The sequence below is a fragment of the Chanodichthys erythropterus genome, chromosome 10, assembly GCF_024489055.1.
Source record: "Chanodichthys erythropterus isolate Z2021 chromosome 10, ASM2448905v1, whole genome shotgun sequence".
Taxonomy (NCBI): Eukaryota; Metazoa; Chordata; class Actinopteri; order Cypriniformes; family Xenocyprididae; genus Chanodichthys; species Chanodichthys erythropterus.
Window position 1 is genome coordinate 52,831,329 of NC_090230.1, and position 20,063 is coordinate 52,851,391.

Consider the following 20,063-nt stretch of genomic DNA (forward strand, 5'->3'; position numbering starts at 1 on the left):
CTGCCCCCCCCCAAAAAAGTTCTTGGGGATTTCAACGGTGTATGTTGCGGGCTTGTGGGCAAGGAGTTCGGGTGGCTCTGGCAGGGCAAGATGCTTGAGTGGCGCTGGCAGCGCGAGGAGCTTGGGTGGCGCCGGCAGGGCGAGGAGCACAGGCGGCGCCGGCAGGGGCGGAGCAAGAGAGACCTCTGGAGTGGTCTCCAGGCCCACAGCGGCCTCTTGAAGGGCGTCTGCATCTTGAGGAGAGGAGGATGCCTTTCTCCTCCTCCTCCTTTTCTGAGGGTGAGGCGATGGTTCACTGGTTGGAGCAGGTTCTGGAGCAAACTCAGTGGCTGGAACTTCCCCTGCATCCTTACGCACCGCAGGGGCGGCCATCTTGCCCGTGGGCACTGGCAAAGCAGCCCTTTTGTCCTTCGCGTCCAGGGCGTCTGAGTGTGTCGCAACCAGTGAACATGAGTCCATAGTAACCGGCGAACTTGAGTGCGTTGCAATAGACGAACTTGAGAGCGTTGAAACAGACGAACTTGAGAGCGTTGAAACAGACGAACTTGAGAGCGTTGAAACAGACGAACTTGAGAGCGTTGAAACAGACGAACTTGAGAGCGTTGAAACAGACGAACTTGAGAGCGTTGAAACAGACGAACTTGAGAGCGTTGAAACAGACGAAACTGAGAGCGTAGCGGCCGGCTGACTTGAGTGCGAAGCGGGCGCCGGGCTTGAGTGCGAAGCGGGCGCCGGGCTTGAGTGCGAAGCGGCAGGCTGACTTGAGTGCGAAGCGGCCGCCGGGCTTGAGAGCGAAGCGGCCAGCTGACTTGAGTGCGAAGCGGCCGGCTGGCTTGAGAGTTTCGGAATGCCAACTGCTCATGCTGTAATCAGTGGAGGATCATTCGTGCTGGATCGCAATCCTCTCCGCTCTCGGGCAGGACCAGCGACGTGACGTGACTCTGGGCGACTGGTGTTGCTGTTATGGGAGCCGCCATCTTGTGAGTGTCCTTTGGCGCGGCAGCCATTACATGATTAAGCGAGGTGTCGCATTCCTCCGCGACACCCACAGTAAACAGAGAGCCAACAGTCAATAAAGCATAGTCTATGAAGCTGCTAAGTGACGAACGCGGTCCCTCTCGTCTTAATTTATTCTGGAGAGGCTGGTTGACGCCATCACAAAAAAAGTCAATCAGTGCACAGTCCGGAAGATCAGAGAGGTAAGCAATGTCTAGATATTCCTGCACATATTCCTCTAACGAACGCGTGCCCTGCATACTCCATAATAATAGTTGCATGTCCATACCGTGCAAATGCTCTCTGGGAAAGCTGCTGGATCGTGGTGGCGGCGAGGTCTTCTGTAACGAAGCGGGACTGAGGCAGAGATCCATTTGCAGCTTTTATTTACAGTGAGCGTGGTCGTACAGGCAGGGTCAATCAGGAACAAACAGGAACAGCAAGGGACAGGCAGAATCGTAATCAGGGTACAGGCAGTAGATCAGGGCAGGCAGATATCGTTCACAGTCCAGATAAGAATAAACAGTCCAAAGGCAGAAGGCAGAGAATCATAAACCGGAAACAGGCAGGGATCAATAACAGACAGGCAGACAGGATACAAACGCTCAGAATTGACACAAGAGTAATCAAGACCTCGCAAAGAGGTAGTGTGTGTGTGTGTCCTTTATAGTCCTGATAATGAGCTGCAGCTGGGTGTGGTGATCAGTGTGGTGTGCTAGGGTGGCAACAGGTGATAGGTGGAGTGAGTGCATGTGATTGACAGGGGGGATGATGGGAAATGTAGTCCGGAACTTGACAGGGGCAGACGGTGATCGTGACAAAGACGCCTCGCTTCATCTGGACTCTTAGCCAATCACAAGTTGACTGAGGATCGCTGCACGCTGGTAGCATTCTGTCTGAGACTTTTGCCAGTAGTGTACACTAACTGCACGGGCTTACAACCCGCCTTGATACAACTGCTTTATTCTGTGTGCGTCTTTACAAGTAAGAATCAGTATTTTGTTGTTCTTTTACTGTAATTGCTAAGGCTATATTGGTAGTATTTTGTTTAGTGTTGCTAAATGTAATATCAGGCTTTTCTGCCCAGTTAGGCCTCGTATCGTGATGCTTCTTTCTATCGATGTATAGGTTGCCACTTTGACATCATTCTTTGGTTACACATTGTTGAATACCATTTAAGCACCCTCTGCACATAGTTTGTAAGCTATCGCGATGATATTCGCCTTCAATCCAGTTAATCGGTTATAGGGCACGCACCTCCCGCATGTACACTGGTTGTCACGTGACACCTCTCGGAGCAGCCTGGTGTAGTTATTTATGCGACCAGAAGAGGGAGCCATTAGCTGTTTCTCAATTCCAAGAACGCAGAGAACGGACTTGCGTTCTCATGGAGTCCGGTCTTGCCAGGCGACCTTGAAAGATCGATCTCAGAAGGACGCGAGGACAGAGAACGCATCATTTGAGAATTGAGATGTGCTGCGATCTTGTTGCTCGACTGACCAACTGACCGTCCCAGCATATTATAAGTGGCTAATGCACAGTAAATACAACATAACATCACAAACAAATGTCATAACCTGTTCAAAAAAAATATTTCATATAATTATAGACATTGTTTTTATATAATTATCTTTTTATTTCACCGCGTGTATTTATGAAAATGAGTAGCCTTTGGCTGTTATGCTTTGTCAATGTTAAGATTATTTTTTATATGTCAATAAAAATACTGGCTTTCTTCAGGTTATCATTTTATTAAAATTAAGCAAAACAAACGGTTTACTTTCACAAGCCGTCACGTATTTGCGAGCTTGTAGCTGGAATCTCACAAGAACTTCAAAGCTTACAGGCTTCCGTACGTCGACCGCCGCAGCGTCTTCTGGGATTTTTAACGGTTCGATTCCCTCAAGTTTGCATTCGATGCATCCTCGATATCAAGAACACATCCGGGTACTTTCATGCGTCCTCCGTTCTTGCGTTCTTGAGTATTGGAATGAACTTCGGCGTTTGATGATGACGTAAAGCAAGAACACAAGGACTCAAGATCGCTGAAGAACGCGTATTGCGAATGGTTTATCCTTTCTCATTGTTATAGTTGTAAGTTAGCTGCTTAGACACAGCACAGCCATTTTCATTCTTTAATGCCAGTTTCGGCCATGTTAAAATATCATTGTATTTTATTTCTGCTGTATTGTTAGAATAGGATACAGTTAATACAAATAGAGATTTGTTGCATGATAATCATTCATTTGCATTCAAATAATTGTTTGTTTTATTCCTTTATTTGTTTCAGAACCACACCCATCACTGTACATATTCAATCATGCAGTTGTAAACTTTAATAAATACTACCAATTAAGAAATCTTGCCTGATTCTGACCGATCACCCGCTGTGAGCTCTACCTAACGATCCACAAACTATCTAAATCAAAGAAGCCAGTCCTCTTCTGAACAAAAATATTGTTAACAATATAGGTTGTTTTATAGGTGTATAGAGTCGAATTGACACAGTGGTTTAAATAGTTTTATTAACAAAGATTGTTTGTAACATTTATAATGTTTAAGAAAATGACATGAAATGATCTACCCAATAATCTTCTCGAGAGAAAGCATATATTTAAAGCTGACACACCTATGGTTTCTCAATAGTTTTTTTGCATCTCTCCACCACCACATTTTACAGGTTTGGGAAAAAAAATATGATCATTTTGTGTGAACTATCCCTAGTATAAATATGTTTATACTAATATTTAACCTTAGTGCACTGATAGCTGCATTAATATTAACCATATAAACAACAAACAGCGGAAAAAAGTGATGCACCTATTTTGATTTTTTATGGCCAAAAGAAGCAAATTGGCCGATTCTGATACTGGTTGCAGATTTTTTTTTTTAAAGAAAATGTATTTGTTGTTTATTTGTTCAAAAAATATGTGTAGCTCTTTGATATTATAGACAAACACTGCATTTTTATCAAAGTCCCAACAAAGATGTAATGAAATGAGCATGATCAATTGTTTTTCATTTAAATTATTGTATAATTTTAAGATTAACAGAAAAAACAGCATGGTCTGACTTTAGCTTTGTGAAATGATGCTACATAAGACACCTGCACAAAACACAATCAGCAGATGGACTGAATGAAATGTAAATTCACTCTCTGACAGTAGGTGGCGCTTGTGGAACAGCAGTGATATGGTATTTCCATGGTTACCACTACATACACAGCAGCACTGTGCTGGAGATAAGAGGAAAAGACATCAAAACTTTTCTAAAGACATTTCCCTTCAGAGATACATTCATATCAACCCCAATTTTATATTTATATTATTCTTCCTGTATTTCGTGAACAGTGAGCTTGTGCATGGTGCAGTAAATACTCTGCTGGCACGTCTGTTCTCTTTGTGTCCATATTCAGCGTATGCCTGTTGACAGACTTAGTAAATATTTCCTGAAATTTTGGGAAATTATTACAGAGCAGTTTGTTTGCAAGCCCGGAATAAAGATAGACCAAACTAAAACTAAAAAACCTTTGGATTTATGACCAGTGGACTACTGCATCTCTATTTTTGATCATGAACTCGCACACGCGCCATAAAGGCCTAAGTTACCTAAACATTTGGAGTGAATTATTAAGATTTAAAGTTTCTCTGTAAAGTACACCAAGAAATTGGCTTTATAAAACATTATTTAACGCATGATTAAGTGGATGTTAATTCTATGAGGATTTTGAGTTATTTTTCAAAGACCTAATTCTTATTAATAGACATACATAGCTTGCATTGCACTATGATGTACGTCCTTTTTTATGTTTATAAGTAAAACTGTCTTTGAATTTCCACTAGAGAAATGTGTTATGCCCTGTTTTCCCATCCATTTTTTTGCATGCGATCTCATGTCTGATGACTCTGCAGGTTGCTAATATTTGAACAGGCTGCGCGCGGGTGTTTTTTAAACAGAGCTGCAGAATCAACAATTGGCTCGTTGGTTACAAAGCATCAAACAGCTTATGTTAATAGCCTATTAAATTAAATAAATGACACTAAAATTCAAAGTAATCACTTTGGTAATCTAAAATACTTTTTGAATGTAACTGTAATTTGATTACCATCTATTTAAAATGCAACTGTAACGAAATACAGTTACTCAAATTTTGTATTTTAAATACGTAACGTTGTTACATGTATTTCGTTACTCCCCAGCCCTGTTTGTCACACCTCAGAGGAGTTTTGGCCAATCAGATATCATCCTGTTTCAAAAGAGCTTTTCTCTGCCCCCAATCATGAATAGGTGTTACTTCCCATCTCTGCTTTAGCTGAGAGTACCATTTTCTATTAAATGGAATATGATACATTTTAAACTGATTTCATTCAATCCAGGATTTAGGAAAGAGGAAAATAATTATCCCTCTGGCCATCTTCGTTTAGGTGTCATATTTGCCTTCTTTACGGTCAAAGGTGACCGAAGCCTTGGAAAGTAACTTTTTTTGTTCCTCAGGAAAACCAATGTAATATTCTTGTTCAATAATATTTTTTGATTATTATCTAAAATTTTGAGGGTATTTTATGATACTATGCAATATTTATACAATTTTTATTAACTATTTTTCCCCATTGAAAATAATAATACATTTTTTTCTAACATATTTTTAAATTATTTTTCAATTAAAGCAGTATTCCATGTAAAAATAGAGACAAGGCATTTAAAATATTTTTTTGAAGGTAGATTAGTGCCATTTGGTGAGAGTAAAAAAAGAAAAACTTATGCAATGCCATGTTGTAACCACTAGATTCCTATAGAGCTCTATATAAAGTGGCTTATAAATTCTCTAGTGGTTTTTTGGACACAAACACTTATTTTTATTAAGTTTTGGATATGGATTTATACTTAGACATTCTCAAAGACTACTTTTTGTCAAGGTTTAGATTTTTTTTTTAAATGTTGATTTAAAGTGTCGGTTTTTGCATTAATTTTACTACATTCAAACCTGAACACAGAGGAGGACATTTTGTCACACATCAAAATTCAATAAAAAAATATAACAAAAATGAATAGGTGTGTTTTATAACAGCTTAATAAATCTGTGTCTGATCTGATTTCATCCTCTTATTTGAGTTATGGCTCAATTTTACCATATTGTTACTGCCACACTGGTTCATTTGTATAGTTTAATGGTGTGTTGTGTGCGTGTTTGTCTGTGAATGTCTGTGAATGAGTGTGTGTTTGAGTGGGTGTTTCTATTTTGTACTCTTGGTGTTTTAGAGTGTAACCTCTTTCTTGCAGTTCATTTTTTACTGCTTTGTGGCTGAATTTTTTATTTTATTTCACACATTTGCATAAACTTACTCTGTCTTATAGTCGTGCTCGTTCATATATATGTGTGTGGGGGGTGGGGGGTTGGGTGTGTCTATTTTGCACTCTTGATATTTTAGTGTGTTCCCCCTTCAGTGCTGTGCACTTTTTTTTCTGCACAGTGTCTGATTTGTAGTTTGTACCAACAAAAGATTCTCTGAGTTTTTGTATTTTTTCGTATTTCACATTAATTTCCTGTCTGCCATTTTTGACTGAAAATAAGGTAAGTGTGACTATTTTTTTTACGACCCCTTAACATGTCCAAATCATGTCCTTGATTTTTTTGTGTGTGTTCATATTGCTAATGTGACAAAAGTCACCAAGTGTCATCTCATTCCAACGAAGCCACGATTTTAAACATTTCAAAATATAAAATTTTTTGGTCAAAAATGACCAAAGAGGGCCAGAGGGTTAAATCAAGTCCAAATAAGGCATACTTTCAGTCAGTCATTCAAGAGTTATCACATTTACATGAATTGTGAGTGTTCTTGTGGACACATGATGTAAAATATATGTAGTTAAAAGATGTTTGATAAGTCTATTTAAAATAGTTTGGAACAATTTTGATGCAGTTGTAGTTGCAGAACAGTCTTCATTGGGGTTTTCTGTAAAGTTTTAGGTCCCTAAATCAAAAGAAACCAAAAGGGTCTGCATTGTTTCACTTTTCTCTTTTGATCTGGTGATCAAAGACTCTTTATCTTCTTGGATGACCATTTGGTTTGTCACTTCTCCTGCTGTCAGGAGGCATGGGGGTTATAAAAGTAATTAACGTTGGTTTTCTCTGTAGACAAACTGGAGTCGGAACCTTGATTCTGAATTAGAATTATGTTTTGAAAGAATCATCTGAATGATTCATTTGTCTGGTTCGTCCACGGTTCCTACAAATGTGTCTATCTGTATATGCTGACCCTAGATAAACAGTCTCTACACAAATAGCAATCTCATTTAGCAACAACCTAATGCCAAGGCCTTTGGAAAAAGGTTTGGTTAGCTTACATTTACATTTCACTTGGTCAGGTGATCAGTCCAGGCATGGGAAATGTTGTCCACTGGTATCCTTCCGTTTGCATTGGGAGACTGGATTGCTTTCCAACAGCTGCAGAGCTGCACTGACTGCTGGAGTTCTTTGTGTAATCCAGAGAACTGTAGGTCAGATGGTGGTCAGTCCGTAGGATCTTCTGTAGGTTGGAGGTACTTGAGTTATGCAGGTCAGGAGTCAAAGTCCTCTGCAGAAGCACTTGGGCTGCTTGAAGATCCGTGTGGTGAAAGGTTTACTCGCAAGAGTCTCACCTTGGTCGTGCTGTTGTTTTTCCTTCGTCAGGTCAGAAACTCAGAACAAGGGTTTGTTCACTTGAGAAAGCTTTTATTCCTTCCTGTTGGGGAGGGGATTACTAATCCCCACCTTTCCTGCTGTGGTGATGTGACCCGTGAGACAGTAGACCTAAACCTCGGTGAGCTGAATCCATATGTGAAGCCCTATGTAAAAAATGTGGATGTTGTTATGGATTGTGATTTTAAATTGGATAAACAGATTAATTTAGTAGTTAAATCTTGTTTTTTTTTCAATTGAGACAACTCACCAAGGTGAAATCTTTTTTGTCCTCTAAAGAATTTCAAAGAGTTGTGCATATATTCATTTCAAGTCGCCTTGATTATTGTAATAGCCTTTATTTAGGTATTAGTCAGGCCTCTCTCTCCAGACTGCAAATGGTCCAGAATGTGGCAGCTCACCTATTGACGGGCACACGAAAGTGGGAACATATCACTCCCATTCTCGCGTCTCTTCACTGGCTACCTGTCCATTATAGGATTCATTTTAAAATTTTGGTGCTTGTTTTTAAATCTCTTAATGGTTCAGTGCCAAGTTATTTATCGGATTTGATTAATCTGTGTGCTCCATCAAAAGCACTAAGGTCTGCTGACCATTTGCCTTTAGCTGTTCCAAGGGTAAAACTGAAGAGCAGGGGGGACCGAGCCATTGCAGGGGCGGCCCTGAAGCTCTGGAACAGTCTGCCTCTCTACATCAGACAGGCTCAAACACTTGAGGTCTTTAAATCTGGCCTAAAAACTTATTTTTACAGTCTGGCGTTCGATGCTATGCGAGAGCTGCTTTATTTTACTGTTTTATTGTGTCTTAAGTGCTTTTCTTTTATGGTGCTGACTGTTTGTATTATTGAATATGTTTTCTTTTTGTATATACATGTCACGTTCCCAGTCATTCCCAGACTGCATTTCCCACAATCCTCCCTGGCAATCACCTGCACTCTCTCCACCAATCACCAAATGCCACATACTGCTGCAGCACATTATCTGGACTATTTAAGCCACAAACACAGTTTGAGCAAAGTGAGGGCAAACTCGGCCACGGTTTGTTTACCTTGGTGCAGCGCCAGTAGTTCTCCGGCCTCCTTGCCTCCCAGAAGACTTTGCCAGACCTCTATCTACCGGCTATCCACCGAAGTCTCTACCCAAGCGAGTATTCTGGCTACTCATCAACAGTAGCTCACTCGGCTAACGTCCATCACTGAGGAGCTGGTAAAGACTGTACAGAGTTTGCATAGCATTCAAGGTGTAAGACTTGATTTTCCTGCTCAGACAAAAACTGAGATCAAGCACCCTGCAATAAAGTAATAAAACTCACCTGGAGAGAAGATCTCAGAAATAGCATAGGACAGTGCCTTATATAATGTAACTTGTGTATCTATTGTTTTTTCCTTTCATGTTTGGTATTATTTTAAATGTCATTTAATTGGTAAAATGGTCTCAGTTTCACAGCAGTCACTGGTATTATGAAGAAGATTGAAAACTAAGGAGATTTCTGTCCTCATTTTGGGTGGTGTTTCTTCAAGATATCTGAAAAACCCACTCCAAAACAGGTGTTGGTGTAATAAAAATGTACAATCCTTTTTGTTCTGGTCTTGGTATATAAGGTAAAGTGCAAAGCAGTCATGTGAGATCTTTATGTAGCCAGAAACCCCCATGCAGTGATGGGTGAGTGTCCTAAAAACACTAATCCACCACTGTGTATATGCAATTGTTACTCTTAGAGTTATCTTTGAGCAACTGATGTTACGTATTTATGATTTCTGAATTGGCTTCTAATTGGTTATTTGTGTAATTGGCATGATACACTTTTACCTGACAAATAAAATGTTATATTTGATTTGCTCTGGATGAAGGAGCAGTAGGCACTTCATCTGAAGACCTTTTGATTTTGATTTCTGTTTTCCACTGATTTAGCAAGGTGTATGGAAGTGGCTAAAATAAAAAAATGCACCTTTGTTCGAGTGAGCAGTAGTAGTGGTCAGCAGATGGACTGAATGAAATGTACCGCGCACCACAGGGGCTGCGGTGGTGTCCCGTACGCCATTGATGGTGATTCATGAACTCACTCACCAAGAATAAATCAATAACTATAAGAAATAATCTGTTTTATGCAGTTTTTGCAGACGAATCAGCTCAATTTATCATTTAATCCATTCTTGTTAACGATGTTTCAAACTATGCATTTCAATAATTAATCTAGTGTTTCTCACTTACTTTCTTGACTTTAGAACTGTGATTGACATGCATCACTGCTCAAGTGGCCATTTCACGCAACCCACTAAGGGTGGAGCTATTCCTAATTGTTTAATTTAATTATTTTTTCAATTTGTTGTGACATTGACATTTTCTGCATGTCTTCAACAATATTTAATTTTTTAAACATTAAAATAAATCAATAAAATTGTTTACATGTGCATTTTAATTTTCTTTCTCTTTTTTCCTTTTAGGTTTGACATGGGATATAGTAACTTTTTAGTAACCTTATTAACACTACCTTTAGCTTTTTACTTCTGCAACTGCATTTATGCTTCAAATTTCATAAAAGTTGTGTCATTCTGTCAAAATTATATTGATGGACAAAATGTATAAGTATCATAAACCTTTTGTTGATCACAGAGCTTGTTTTTTGCGATAATCCAAAAGCCTATGGAAAAATCTTATTGGGATTTTTTTTACCTGCACTACTCTATAAATAAATGTGAAAATAAATAAAAGTAGAAATTAATGTGGAAATAAATAAATGTAGACATAAATATATACATAAATAAATGTGGAAAAACATAAAAGTGGAAAATAAATAAATAAATGCATAAATGATAAATAATGAAATGTGGAAAAAATACAATTATAAATAAATGAGAAAATAAAAGCATAAATACTTATTTATTTATCCTTTTTTAAATTTCTTCATATATTTATGTATTTATTTATTTATTTATTTATTGTTTTTGCAGGTTTGGCTCTCCATAAGCCAGGAGTTACATTTACATTTAATCATTTAGCAGACGCTTTTATAATCAGCAATAGGGCAACAATATGTAAGTGCTGTGACTAGTCCCAGATAGTCTAGTACAGTACACGTAGCAAGGTTTTTGTAACAGATAGATAAGTATATATACATACTTCACCTTAATCTGATTAGAGTAGGGGAAAATATGTTTAGGGAAAATATACTACAGGAAATTATCTGTGGACACAGATAATGAACTTCTGTAGACACAGGGAAATACTGGTCTCTTGTCTCTTTTTCACTCCAAACAAGTTGAATGTTTGAATGAGAATCAGAGATAGTCTGTGTGTCCCCCCCCCCGAAACACATTTTGGCTATATAAATGATCCCTCAACAGCATTTGCAAACACTGGATGAAAGTTTCTGTATCTCAGAAGAGGAGAATCCACACTGACTGCTGAATTCTTATCAAGACAAGGTAATCTTCATTTAATTGCTGTTATTTTAATATTGATTATGTTTTACTTACTTATATAAATGATTTCTGGTTATGAACAGAGCAATGAAGCTGTATCATAGCGTCCTGCTACTCTTCAGCTGCCAGTTCATTCACACTCTGGGTAAGCTACTACTGTACATATTCATTTTTAAAAGTGTCTATTTGTACTTATTTTGCACCATGTTTTCACAGCTTTAAACTGTGAAATGATTTGTGGCACCCTGAAGCAGATAGACGCTGGGGCAGGCTCAGTGGTTGGAGTGAATAATCAAAATGAAGTCTTCGTCCTGAATAATAACGTCTTCACAAAGGTCTTTACGTCTCTAAAGCACTTCAGTGTTGGTCCTGCCGGTCAGTTTGGGGTGGATACAGCAAACAACATCTTCAAGGTGCGGGGTGGCAGCCTTGTGCAGATTGCAGGTGAAGATGCAGTGTTTAATCTGTTATTAATGTATGTGATTTTAGTTTGGAGTCATTGTTTTAAAATCACAGTACCAATGACATCAGCTTATTGTCATTCTGGTAGCACTTTATTTTACAGTCCTGTTCTGCATGTACACACTTTGTACTTATTATACTGTAGAAATTACAATAACTGGGTTATAACTAGGTACTGACCCTGAACCTACCCCTAAACATAACCTTAACCCATGTACTTAGCTTGTATTACAGTACTTTCTTTGGTAAGTACACTGTAAGTACACTTATGTGTAAAATAATGTGTAACTGTTATTCTTCCAGTTAAACTCTTTCATCCAAACTGTTGCTTGTACTTTTAGGCCTTCTCAAACAGGTGGATGCTGGAGGAGATCAGATCACTGCAGGTGTCAATATGTATGATGACATATTTTGTTTAAACATGGATGCTAACAACAAATTGCCATCCAACTCTGTTCCTTGGGTTCATATTGGTGGAAAACTGAAGTATTACAGCTGTGGCCCGTACAGCTGTTGGGGAGTGAACAGCGTTGACCAAATCTGGATCATGAAGGTAATGTCACAGTGTTAAATACAGGGGCTTGAGTACAAGTTCATATACACCAGGTTTTTAAAAGTACAACAATAAAGTAAACATCACGCAAGCATTTTCTGACATATAAGAAATAAAGAAACTGGTGTGGAAGCAGCAAACAAATTCTTGATATGATGATAGCACGTCCTGATATTGCTGAGTTAGGTGTGTTCCTGGGTCAACATATTTTGTTGATCCTGGAACAACATTCTAGTCTGAAAATTTAGTCTTAACCCTATTCCTACCCCTAAACCTAACCCTACCCGTAAGTTATCCCAAAAATCAGAGGGAAATGATAGATGAATAACACTGATGTAGAAGCACCAATTCATGATTGTACGCCTAAACTTTACATAATCTGTAAACTTGTCCCTCAAATCTGATTGGTTGATTTGAATGTTGTTCCAGGATCAACAAAAATGTTGACCCAGGAACATGTTGAACTCAGCAATATCAGGTTATGGCTGACTGGTTTGTGTTTCTTTCGGTCTTGTGCAGGGTGTGTCTGGTAATACCTGTTCCGGGTCCGGCTTTGTGAATATTCCTGGACTTCTGTCCATGATTGAAGTATCAACTGATGGCAGTGTCTTTGGTGTCAATGCTCAAGGGGCCTTATTCCAAAGGTGAAATGAACAGTCATCATTTAATAAAACTTTTTATGAACAAAATGATGAATTTTTCAAGAATAACTTTCACATATAAATCAAATACTGCATTCAAGAAACCATAATTTTGCAGAACTGGCATCTCTCAGTCCAACCCCGCTGGCACAGACTGGTTATCGATGGTTGCCTGTCCCAATGGCCACAAGCATGTGAGCTTTGACCTGGGATTGCTGTGGGTCGTCTGTGTTGATGGCTCCATCCGTAAATGTACTTTATAGTCTGTCATGCATCACTGAAGCAACAGAGGAGCTCAATCATTAACAGAAATCTCAAAGTAATCAAATATTATTAACAGAAAACTATAAAAGCTTGATTAATCTTAATCTTTCTTTTCTTCTCTTTTTCTTGCTGTTGAATCAATAAAGCATTATGATAGCATCTTATCAGTGTTGTGTTTTTTGTATCATTTAGTTCAGTAGTTCTCAAACTGGAGGCCCAGCATTACAGTGGAATTTACACTGTTTACATTTTAATCAAATTGTTCATGCTTTATATCTAATGTTTGATTAGAATTTTAAACAAACACTGTTCCAACTTACAGTAAAATATTTCTTGTAAATACATCTTTCCAGTTTACAATAAAGACTTCAAATTAACAGTGTATCACCCTTTGGCCTTAGGATAACAGTGAACAGTGGGTGACATGCATGTAAGCAAGTAAATACAGGAGAAGTCATTTCAAAATGCCCCACTTCCTGCTGCCAACAGGTGCCGCTTTGACTGTAACTGAATTTTGCCATGTAGATGTCTTCAGGCCAGGACTATTATCAAACATGAAGTTTGGAGCAGACTGGACATTGCATGTCTGAGTTACAACAACCTGTTTCGTGGCATTATTCACATACATTAGCACTTAGCCAAGTGTTGCATGATTTAACATGTTTCTAGTATGTTTGGTAATTCGTGGCATAATGAAATGTGTTTCTGGGAATGAATTACAGTGTAAAGTATGACATATTCTGTTGCCAGCAGATGGTGCTATGACAAACTGAATATTGTCAAGTAGATGTCTTTAGGCCAGGTCTCTTATCACACATGTGAAGTTTGGGGCAGATAGGACACTGTATGCCTGAGTTACAATAGCTTCCTCTTTCATGGCAAAACATCAGACTTTGTCAGGCCCCATGGACACAACGAAAATTCAAGATCTTCAAAATTTAACATTGCTAAGGCCTTAAGTTTAGACTGGCCAAATATGATGTAGTTCTGGTTAAATCTTTATAAGGGGTTAATCAGAGTGTAAAACATAACATTTCCTGTTGCCCACAGATGTATGACTGACTATGACTGTAACTGAATGTTGCCATGTAAATGTCTTCAGGCCAATACTGTATACCCAAGTTACAACAACTTCCTGTTTCATGGCAAAACATCGAACTTTGTCAGGCTGCCACATGCACGCCCTTCAGCGAAAACTCTAGATCTTTGCAATTTAATGTCACAAAGGCTTTTAGATTAGACCAAATATGATGTTGATCTGATTAAAGCTCTAGGAGGAGTTTGTTAAAGTACAACATCTGCAAATGGCAAAAACTGCAAAAAATTTTGCAGAGAAAACTCAAAATATCTCACTTCCTGTTGGGTTTACAGATTTTGTACCCACAGGCTTTTTTGTAGGTATTGGGCGCGAAGGGCGTTTAATTGAAATTTTGTAGGTGGTGCTATCGAGCCATTTTGCCACGCCTAATTCTGAAACCCATATCAGACGTGAATTTTCACCACTTTTGATGCATGTGCAAAGTTTCATGAGTTTTTTAGCATGTCTAGGCCATCAAAAATGTGATTCATTTCAGAGAAGAAGAATAACTAACTGGGCAATTACAATAGGGTCCTCACACCATCGGCGCTCTACTCCAAAATGTACACCTCAGCTGCTCGACAAATTTCAGATCCCTCATTTTCCCATCAAGATTCTCTTCTCACTGATGACCTGTATCCAGTTAGACATTCCCAAAATCTGCAGTGGGATATAGTGTGGCTGGTTCTTCCTGAACAAAATAAAGAATCAGTATTAGAAAAGACAGAAGTAAATTGATTAAATTTATACACTGACTAGTTACAACTGTTCCTCTAGACGTAATGTAATAAAGTACAATAAAATAATAAACACACGACTGCCTTATTCTGTGTAAGAAGCCGCATCATCTCACAGAAGGACACTCTACTGTCATTATGAGTGAGTTTGGAGTAAAAACATGTTATTAAAGGGGTGGTTTATTGCAATTTCACTTTTTTAACTTTAATTATTGTGTAATGTTGCTGTTTGCGCATTAACAGTAACTGCAAAGTTACAGCACTGAAAGTTCAATGCAAACGGATATGTCTTCTAAGGTTATGGCAGTTTAAAATGACCAGTTTGGACTACAACAAGCTTCTTCCTGGGTTGGTGACATCATAAACCCTGCAATTAACATAAACACTGCCCCCAGGAACACGCAACAAAGTGGGTGAGGCCATGGAAGAGAAACACACTAGATGCACGCGGCCCGACACGTCAAAAAGATAATAGAACCCATTATAATCTTTGATATTTTCTACACTGGATGCTGCGTGGAAGAAGCTTCCAGAACCTACACGAGTTCAAACAATGCTGGATTTACACAAAGGCTATTACTGAAAGATGAAGCAGTTCCCACTTTAAAAGCAGAAGCTGCTGTTTATGGGCCTGAACCTATAAGTATGTTTTGTACATGTCTTTTAAATGTATAGTTCTGTTGCTATTTTTGGTTGCATTAAGTACGTAAACTGGACTCAGCTGGACTGAGTGGCAAAAGAACCTGCTGCGTGACTGGATTTAGTAGAGAAAACTGCGAAAACGCGAGTAAAACTAACAAATTACACTAAAGGTTGGAATGTGTTCCTTACAATTTGTCAAATAAAACTAATCCATGGATATCGACATGCATCCAGGAGTCGTGTTTCATGACATTTATATGTGCCTGATTTCAACGGTGGGGAAATACATAAAAGTAAATCTGCATGTGAATATTTTATATAAATATAAAATATTTATATAAAATTTTATATAAATATCCCTTTTCACCGGTTCCTGTTTAGGGAGTGGTGTACTTGAGCACATCGCGTCACTCCCTGTGTGCTTCAGCACGAGTGAGCTGACTGTTCCCCTACTAAAAGAGCTTTACAGACGAACCCTGACAGTATGTCATTTTGTCTGTGCATTACTGGGTGCGGTCGTTCCCTGGTCCCTGTTGATGGGCACAATCGCTGCATCTCGTGTTTGGGCGTTCAGCACGCTGAAGCAGCTTTTGTGGATGGTTCATGTTCCCATTGCGGGAATATGACTATCGCAGTGCTGAGGTCGAGACTCTCCTTCCTGAAGTCTCAGGAAGCGGGGGTCCCCTCCCCTATGCCCCGTGATCCTCAAATCACCCTTCCTATACGCCGCCGAACCGTCATTCCGACCGGAGCCGGAAAAAACGGTCCGGCGGCGTATAGGAAGGGTGACTTGAGGATCACGGTTAGATCTCGGGCGGAGATTGCTGTCCTCCTGGCGAAGGATGCAATCGAGCCGGTCCCTCCAGCCGATATGAAGTCGGGGTTTTACAGCCCCTACTTCATTGTACCTAAGAAGGGCGGTGGGCTACGGCCAATCCTGGATCTGCGTATCTTCACAGGATGCCGTTCAAGATGCTCACGCAGAAGCGCATTTTCGAATGCGTCCGTCCCCGGGATTGGTTTGCAGCGATCGACCTGAAGGACGCGTACTTTCATGTCTCGATTCTGCCTCGACACAGACCCTTCCTACGGTTTGCGTTCGAGGGTCGGGTATATCAGTACAAAATCCTACCCTTCGGGCTGGCACTGTCAACCCCCCGTCTTTACGAAGGTTGCGGAGGTGGCCATTGTTCCCCTCAAGGAACAAGGCGTTCGTATTCTCAACTATCTCGATGACTGGTTGATCCTGGCCAGCTCGCGAGAGCAGTTGTGCAAACACAGGGACATGGTTTTAGCTCACCTCAGCCGGTTGGGTCTTCGGGTTAACTGGGACAAGAGCAAACTCGCCCCCGGGCAGAGGATCTCTTATCTCGGTCTCGAGCTAGCCTCGGTCGCACGGACTGCGCGTCTCACCGAGGCGCGCGTCCAGTCGGTGTTGAACTGCCTGAGCTCGCTCAAGCGCAGGACAGCGGCCCCACTGAAAGATTTTCAGAGGCTCCTGGGGCATATGGCATCTGCAGCCGCGGTCACGCCGCTCGGATTGCTCCATATGAGGCCGCTTCAACACTGGCTCCGCGGCCGGGTCCCGAGATGGGCGTGGCAGCGCGGCACGCTCCGTGTCCCTGTGACAGCGAGCTGCTGTCGCACCCTCATCCGGTGGTTGCATCCTTCATTCCTACGGGCCGGAGAACCCCTCGAACAAGTGTCCAGGCATGCTGTGGTCTCCACAGATGCCTCTGCCACGGGATGGGGGGCCACTTACAACGGGCATGCAGTGTCGGGTCTTTGGACGGGGCCTCAGCTGCATTGACATATCAATTGCCTGGAGTTGCTAGCAGTATGTCTTGCACTGGGCCGTTTCAAGGAGCTGCTGTCAGACAAGCATGTACTGGTCCGCTCGGACAGCACTGCGGCCGTTGCGTACATCAACCATCAAGGTGGTCTACGCTCGCGTCGCATGTCGCAACTCGCCCGCCATCTCTTGCTATGGAGTCAGAAGCATCTGAGGTCGCTTCGCCATTCATGTCCCAGGTGTGCTCAACCGTGCAGCAGACGAGCTCTCACGGCAGCCTCCACTTGCGGGCGAGTTGCGGCTCCATCCCGAGGCGGTCCAGCTGATCTGGCAGCACTTCGGCGAGGCCCAGGTAGACCTGTTTGCCTCCCCAGAGACTGCCCACTGCCAGTGGTTTTATTCCCTGACCGGCGGCACGCTCGGCACGGATGCCCTGGCACACAGCTGGCCCCGGGGCCTACGCAAATATGCGTTTCCCCCAGTGAGCCTTCTCGCACAGCTCCTGTGCAAGGTCAGGGAGGACGAGGAGCAGGTTCTGTTAGTGTAGGAGACTGTATCCTCCTCGCCCTTCCTCCGTTCCCTCTTGGGATCTGACCCTGGTTCTCTCAGCTCTCCGGGGTCATCCCTTTGAGCCTTTGCAATCAGTCGACCTGAAAGTATTGTCTCTTAAAACTGTCCTTCTGGTTACATTGGCTTCCCTTAAGAGGGTAGGGAATCTGCATGCATTTTCGGTCGACGAATCATGCCTGGAATTCGGGCCCGGTGATTCTCACATCATCCTGAGACCCCGGCCTGGATATGTTCCCAAGGTTCCTACCACTCCCTTCAGAGATCAGGTAGTGAACCTGCAAGCGCTGCCCTCGGAGGAGGCAGACCCAGCCCTAGCTTCACTCTGTCCCGTCCGCGCTCTCCAGCTCTTTGTCTGTTACGGAGGCCAGCAGAAGGGAAAGGCTGTCTCCAAGCAGAGGATGGCCCACTGAATAGTGGATGCCATCACCCTGGCGTACGGTTCCCAGGGTGTGCCTTGCCCGTTCGGGTTGAGGGCCCACTCCACCAGAGGGGTGGCCTCTTCCTGGGCGCTGGCTCATGGCGCCTCGCTGACAGATATCTGCAGAGCTGCGGGCTAGGCGACACCTAACATGTTCGCTAGGTTTTATAGCCTACGTGTAGACCCGGTATCTTCCCATGTACTCGCTGGTAGCTGGTAGACGCGTTGAACCTGCTCTAAGTGTCGGCTTGCGATGCCATTCCCGCCCCCTGGGCCGGATACGTGCATCCTTTGACTCCAGTCGTGTTCCCCGCATGGCGAACTCTGTCGAGTTCCTCCGCCTCCCCCTTTGGCTCGGACATTACGGAGTGTCTGATGCCAGGCCTACATCCGTCCCTGACGTTGTCTGTTGGCTAGGGTCCATATGTTGTGACTCCTCTACGTGAGCGGTCCCATATGTGTAATTGTCCACGGTTAAACTCCCTACGGTGAGCCCGTGTCTTTCCCTTAGCAGAGGCAGCTCTGCTGTCACCTGTCAGACGTGTCTCTCCCTACCAGGTAGAGCCGTCCCAGGGACTCCATATGCGTGCTGCCCTTCCAGGCCAGTCCATATGTGTATTCCCACATAAATTCCTCCCCCACTGGGTAGGTAGTGGTCTCCACAGCGTCCCTTACGGGTTCGCTTCCCCAGTGTAGTCTAGTTTACTTAGTGGGTATTAGGTAAAACAGCAGTAAACTTCTCGCCCCCTTCTCCATTCCTCCGGTACTATGGGCGGCTAGATCTCGCGTTGAGCACTGGAAGGGGTTTCGTAACTGTGGCGCTTTAGTTGGGATCCCAATTCGTCGGTCACTACTGACGTACGTCGAACGTGACCGACTGAAAGGGAATTTCTCGGTTACGTATGTAACCCTCGTTCCCTGAAGGAGGGAATGGAGACGTACGTCCCGTCGCCACAGTTTCTGTACCCTCGCCGCAGTACGGACACCAGTTGTCTCCTCAGCGAAAGACAGAGTGCGATTGCATCTGCTTCCTATTTATATACACCTGTTGGAGGCGGTGCGCATTATGCAAATATCGCACGCCAATTCCATTGGCTTGTTTTAGTTCACACGAAGCTGATAGGGCTCTCTAAGCGATATCCCAATTTGTCGGTCACTAATGACGTATGTCTCCGTTCCCTCCTTCAGGGAACGAGGGTTACATACGTAACCAAGACGTTTTTTGTTATGATTCGAGCGTTTAGAAACTAAATTTATGAGCCGGTTGTTAGATTTCATTGTTGATTTCAAATATGAAATTTAATCGTAAGGTGAATCGTTTTGGAGAATTTGATATTTCCCCATACAAAGAGAGTGCATGATGCACAGGATGCCCGAGAGGCGTTTCAAAGATGGCTGCCGATTGAAATGACTTGTCTTAAAGGGACTTTGGTCAAACCCAGCCGTTCAAATTACAATGAAGACAGCGGTGTAGAATAAAATATATGAAAAATACAGCGTTGTTTTTAACCCTTTCGAGCGTGAGTTTAAAATATTCTAACTGCCCCCCCCAGAGTGAGTTTTTTAAGGCGACCGTTATTTTAGAACGTTTGCCTTTAATGTTTCCATGGCAACGCGTCTTGCGTGTCACTAGCGTTGAACGCAGCAACAATAACACTGTATGACAGATGGATCGCTATTATTTAGTTTTTCATTTTATATTTTAAATATTCGCAAAATTGCTTACCATGTCATCAACTATATGATATTCCGATTCTCAAATATGTGTAAATGAGTGTGCTTTGTCGTTTTAAAACCTTTATAAATGATC

At 41.8% G+C, this 20,063-nt stretch overlaps 1 protein-coding gene across 1 annotated transcript; it reads left to right on the plus strand.

The window, feature by feature from the left end:
- The first annotated feature begins 11,036 nt into the window (after nucleotides 1-11,036).
- LOC137027477 (fish-egg lectin-like) lies at nucleotides 11,037-13,165 on the plus strand. The gene is made up of 6 exons (XM_067395642.1): nucleotides 11,037-11,099; nucleotides 11,180-11,241; nucleotides 11,313-11,540; nucleotides 11,900-12,111; nucleotides 12,631-12,755; nucleotides 12,871-13,165. Exons 2-6 carry the CDS (start codon nucleotides 11,184-11,186, stop codon nucleotides 13,013-13,015), a joined length of 768 nt encoding a protein of 255 aa, XP_067251743.1. The 5' UTR covers nucleotides 11,037-11,099; nucleotides 11,180-11,183; the 3' UTR covers nucleotides 13,016-13,165.
- The last annotated feature ends 6,898 nt before the right edge of the window (nucleotides 13,166-20,063 follow it).

What these genes read in the sequence shown, in the direction of transcription:
- LOC137027477 (XM_067395642.1), top strand. Translation starts at nt 11,184, where the DNA reads ATGAAGCTGTATCATAGCGTCCTGCTACTCTTCAGCTGCCAGTTCATT. An exon ending in CCAGTTCATTCACACTCTGG is followed by an intron (nt 11,242 to 11,312) that starts GTAAGCTACTAC and finishes ATGTTTTCACAG; the next exon opens with CTTTAAACTGTGAAATGATT. An exon ending in CAAGGGGCCTTATTCCAAAG is followed by an intron (nt 12,756 to 12,870) that starts GTGAAATGAACA and finishes ATAATTTTGCAG; the next exon opens with AACTGGCATCTCTCAGTCCA.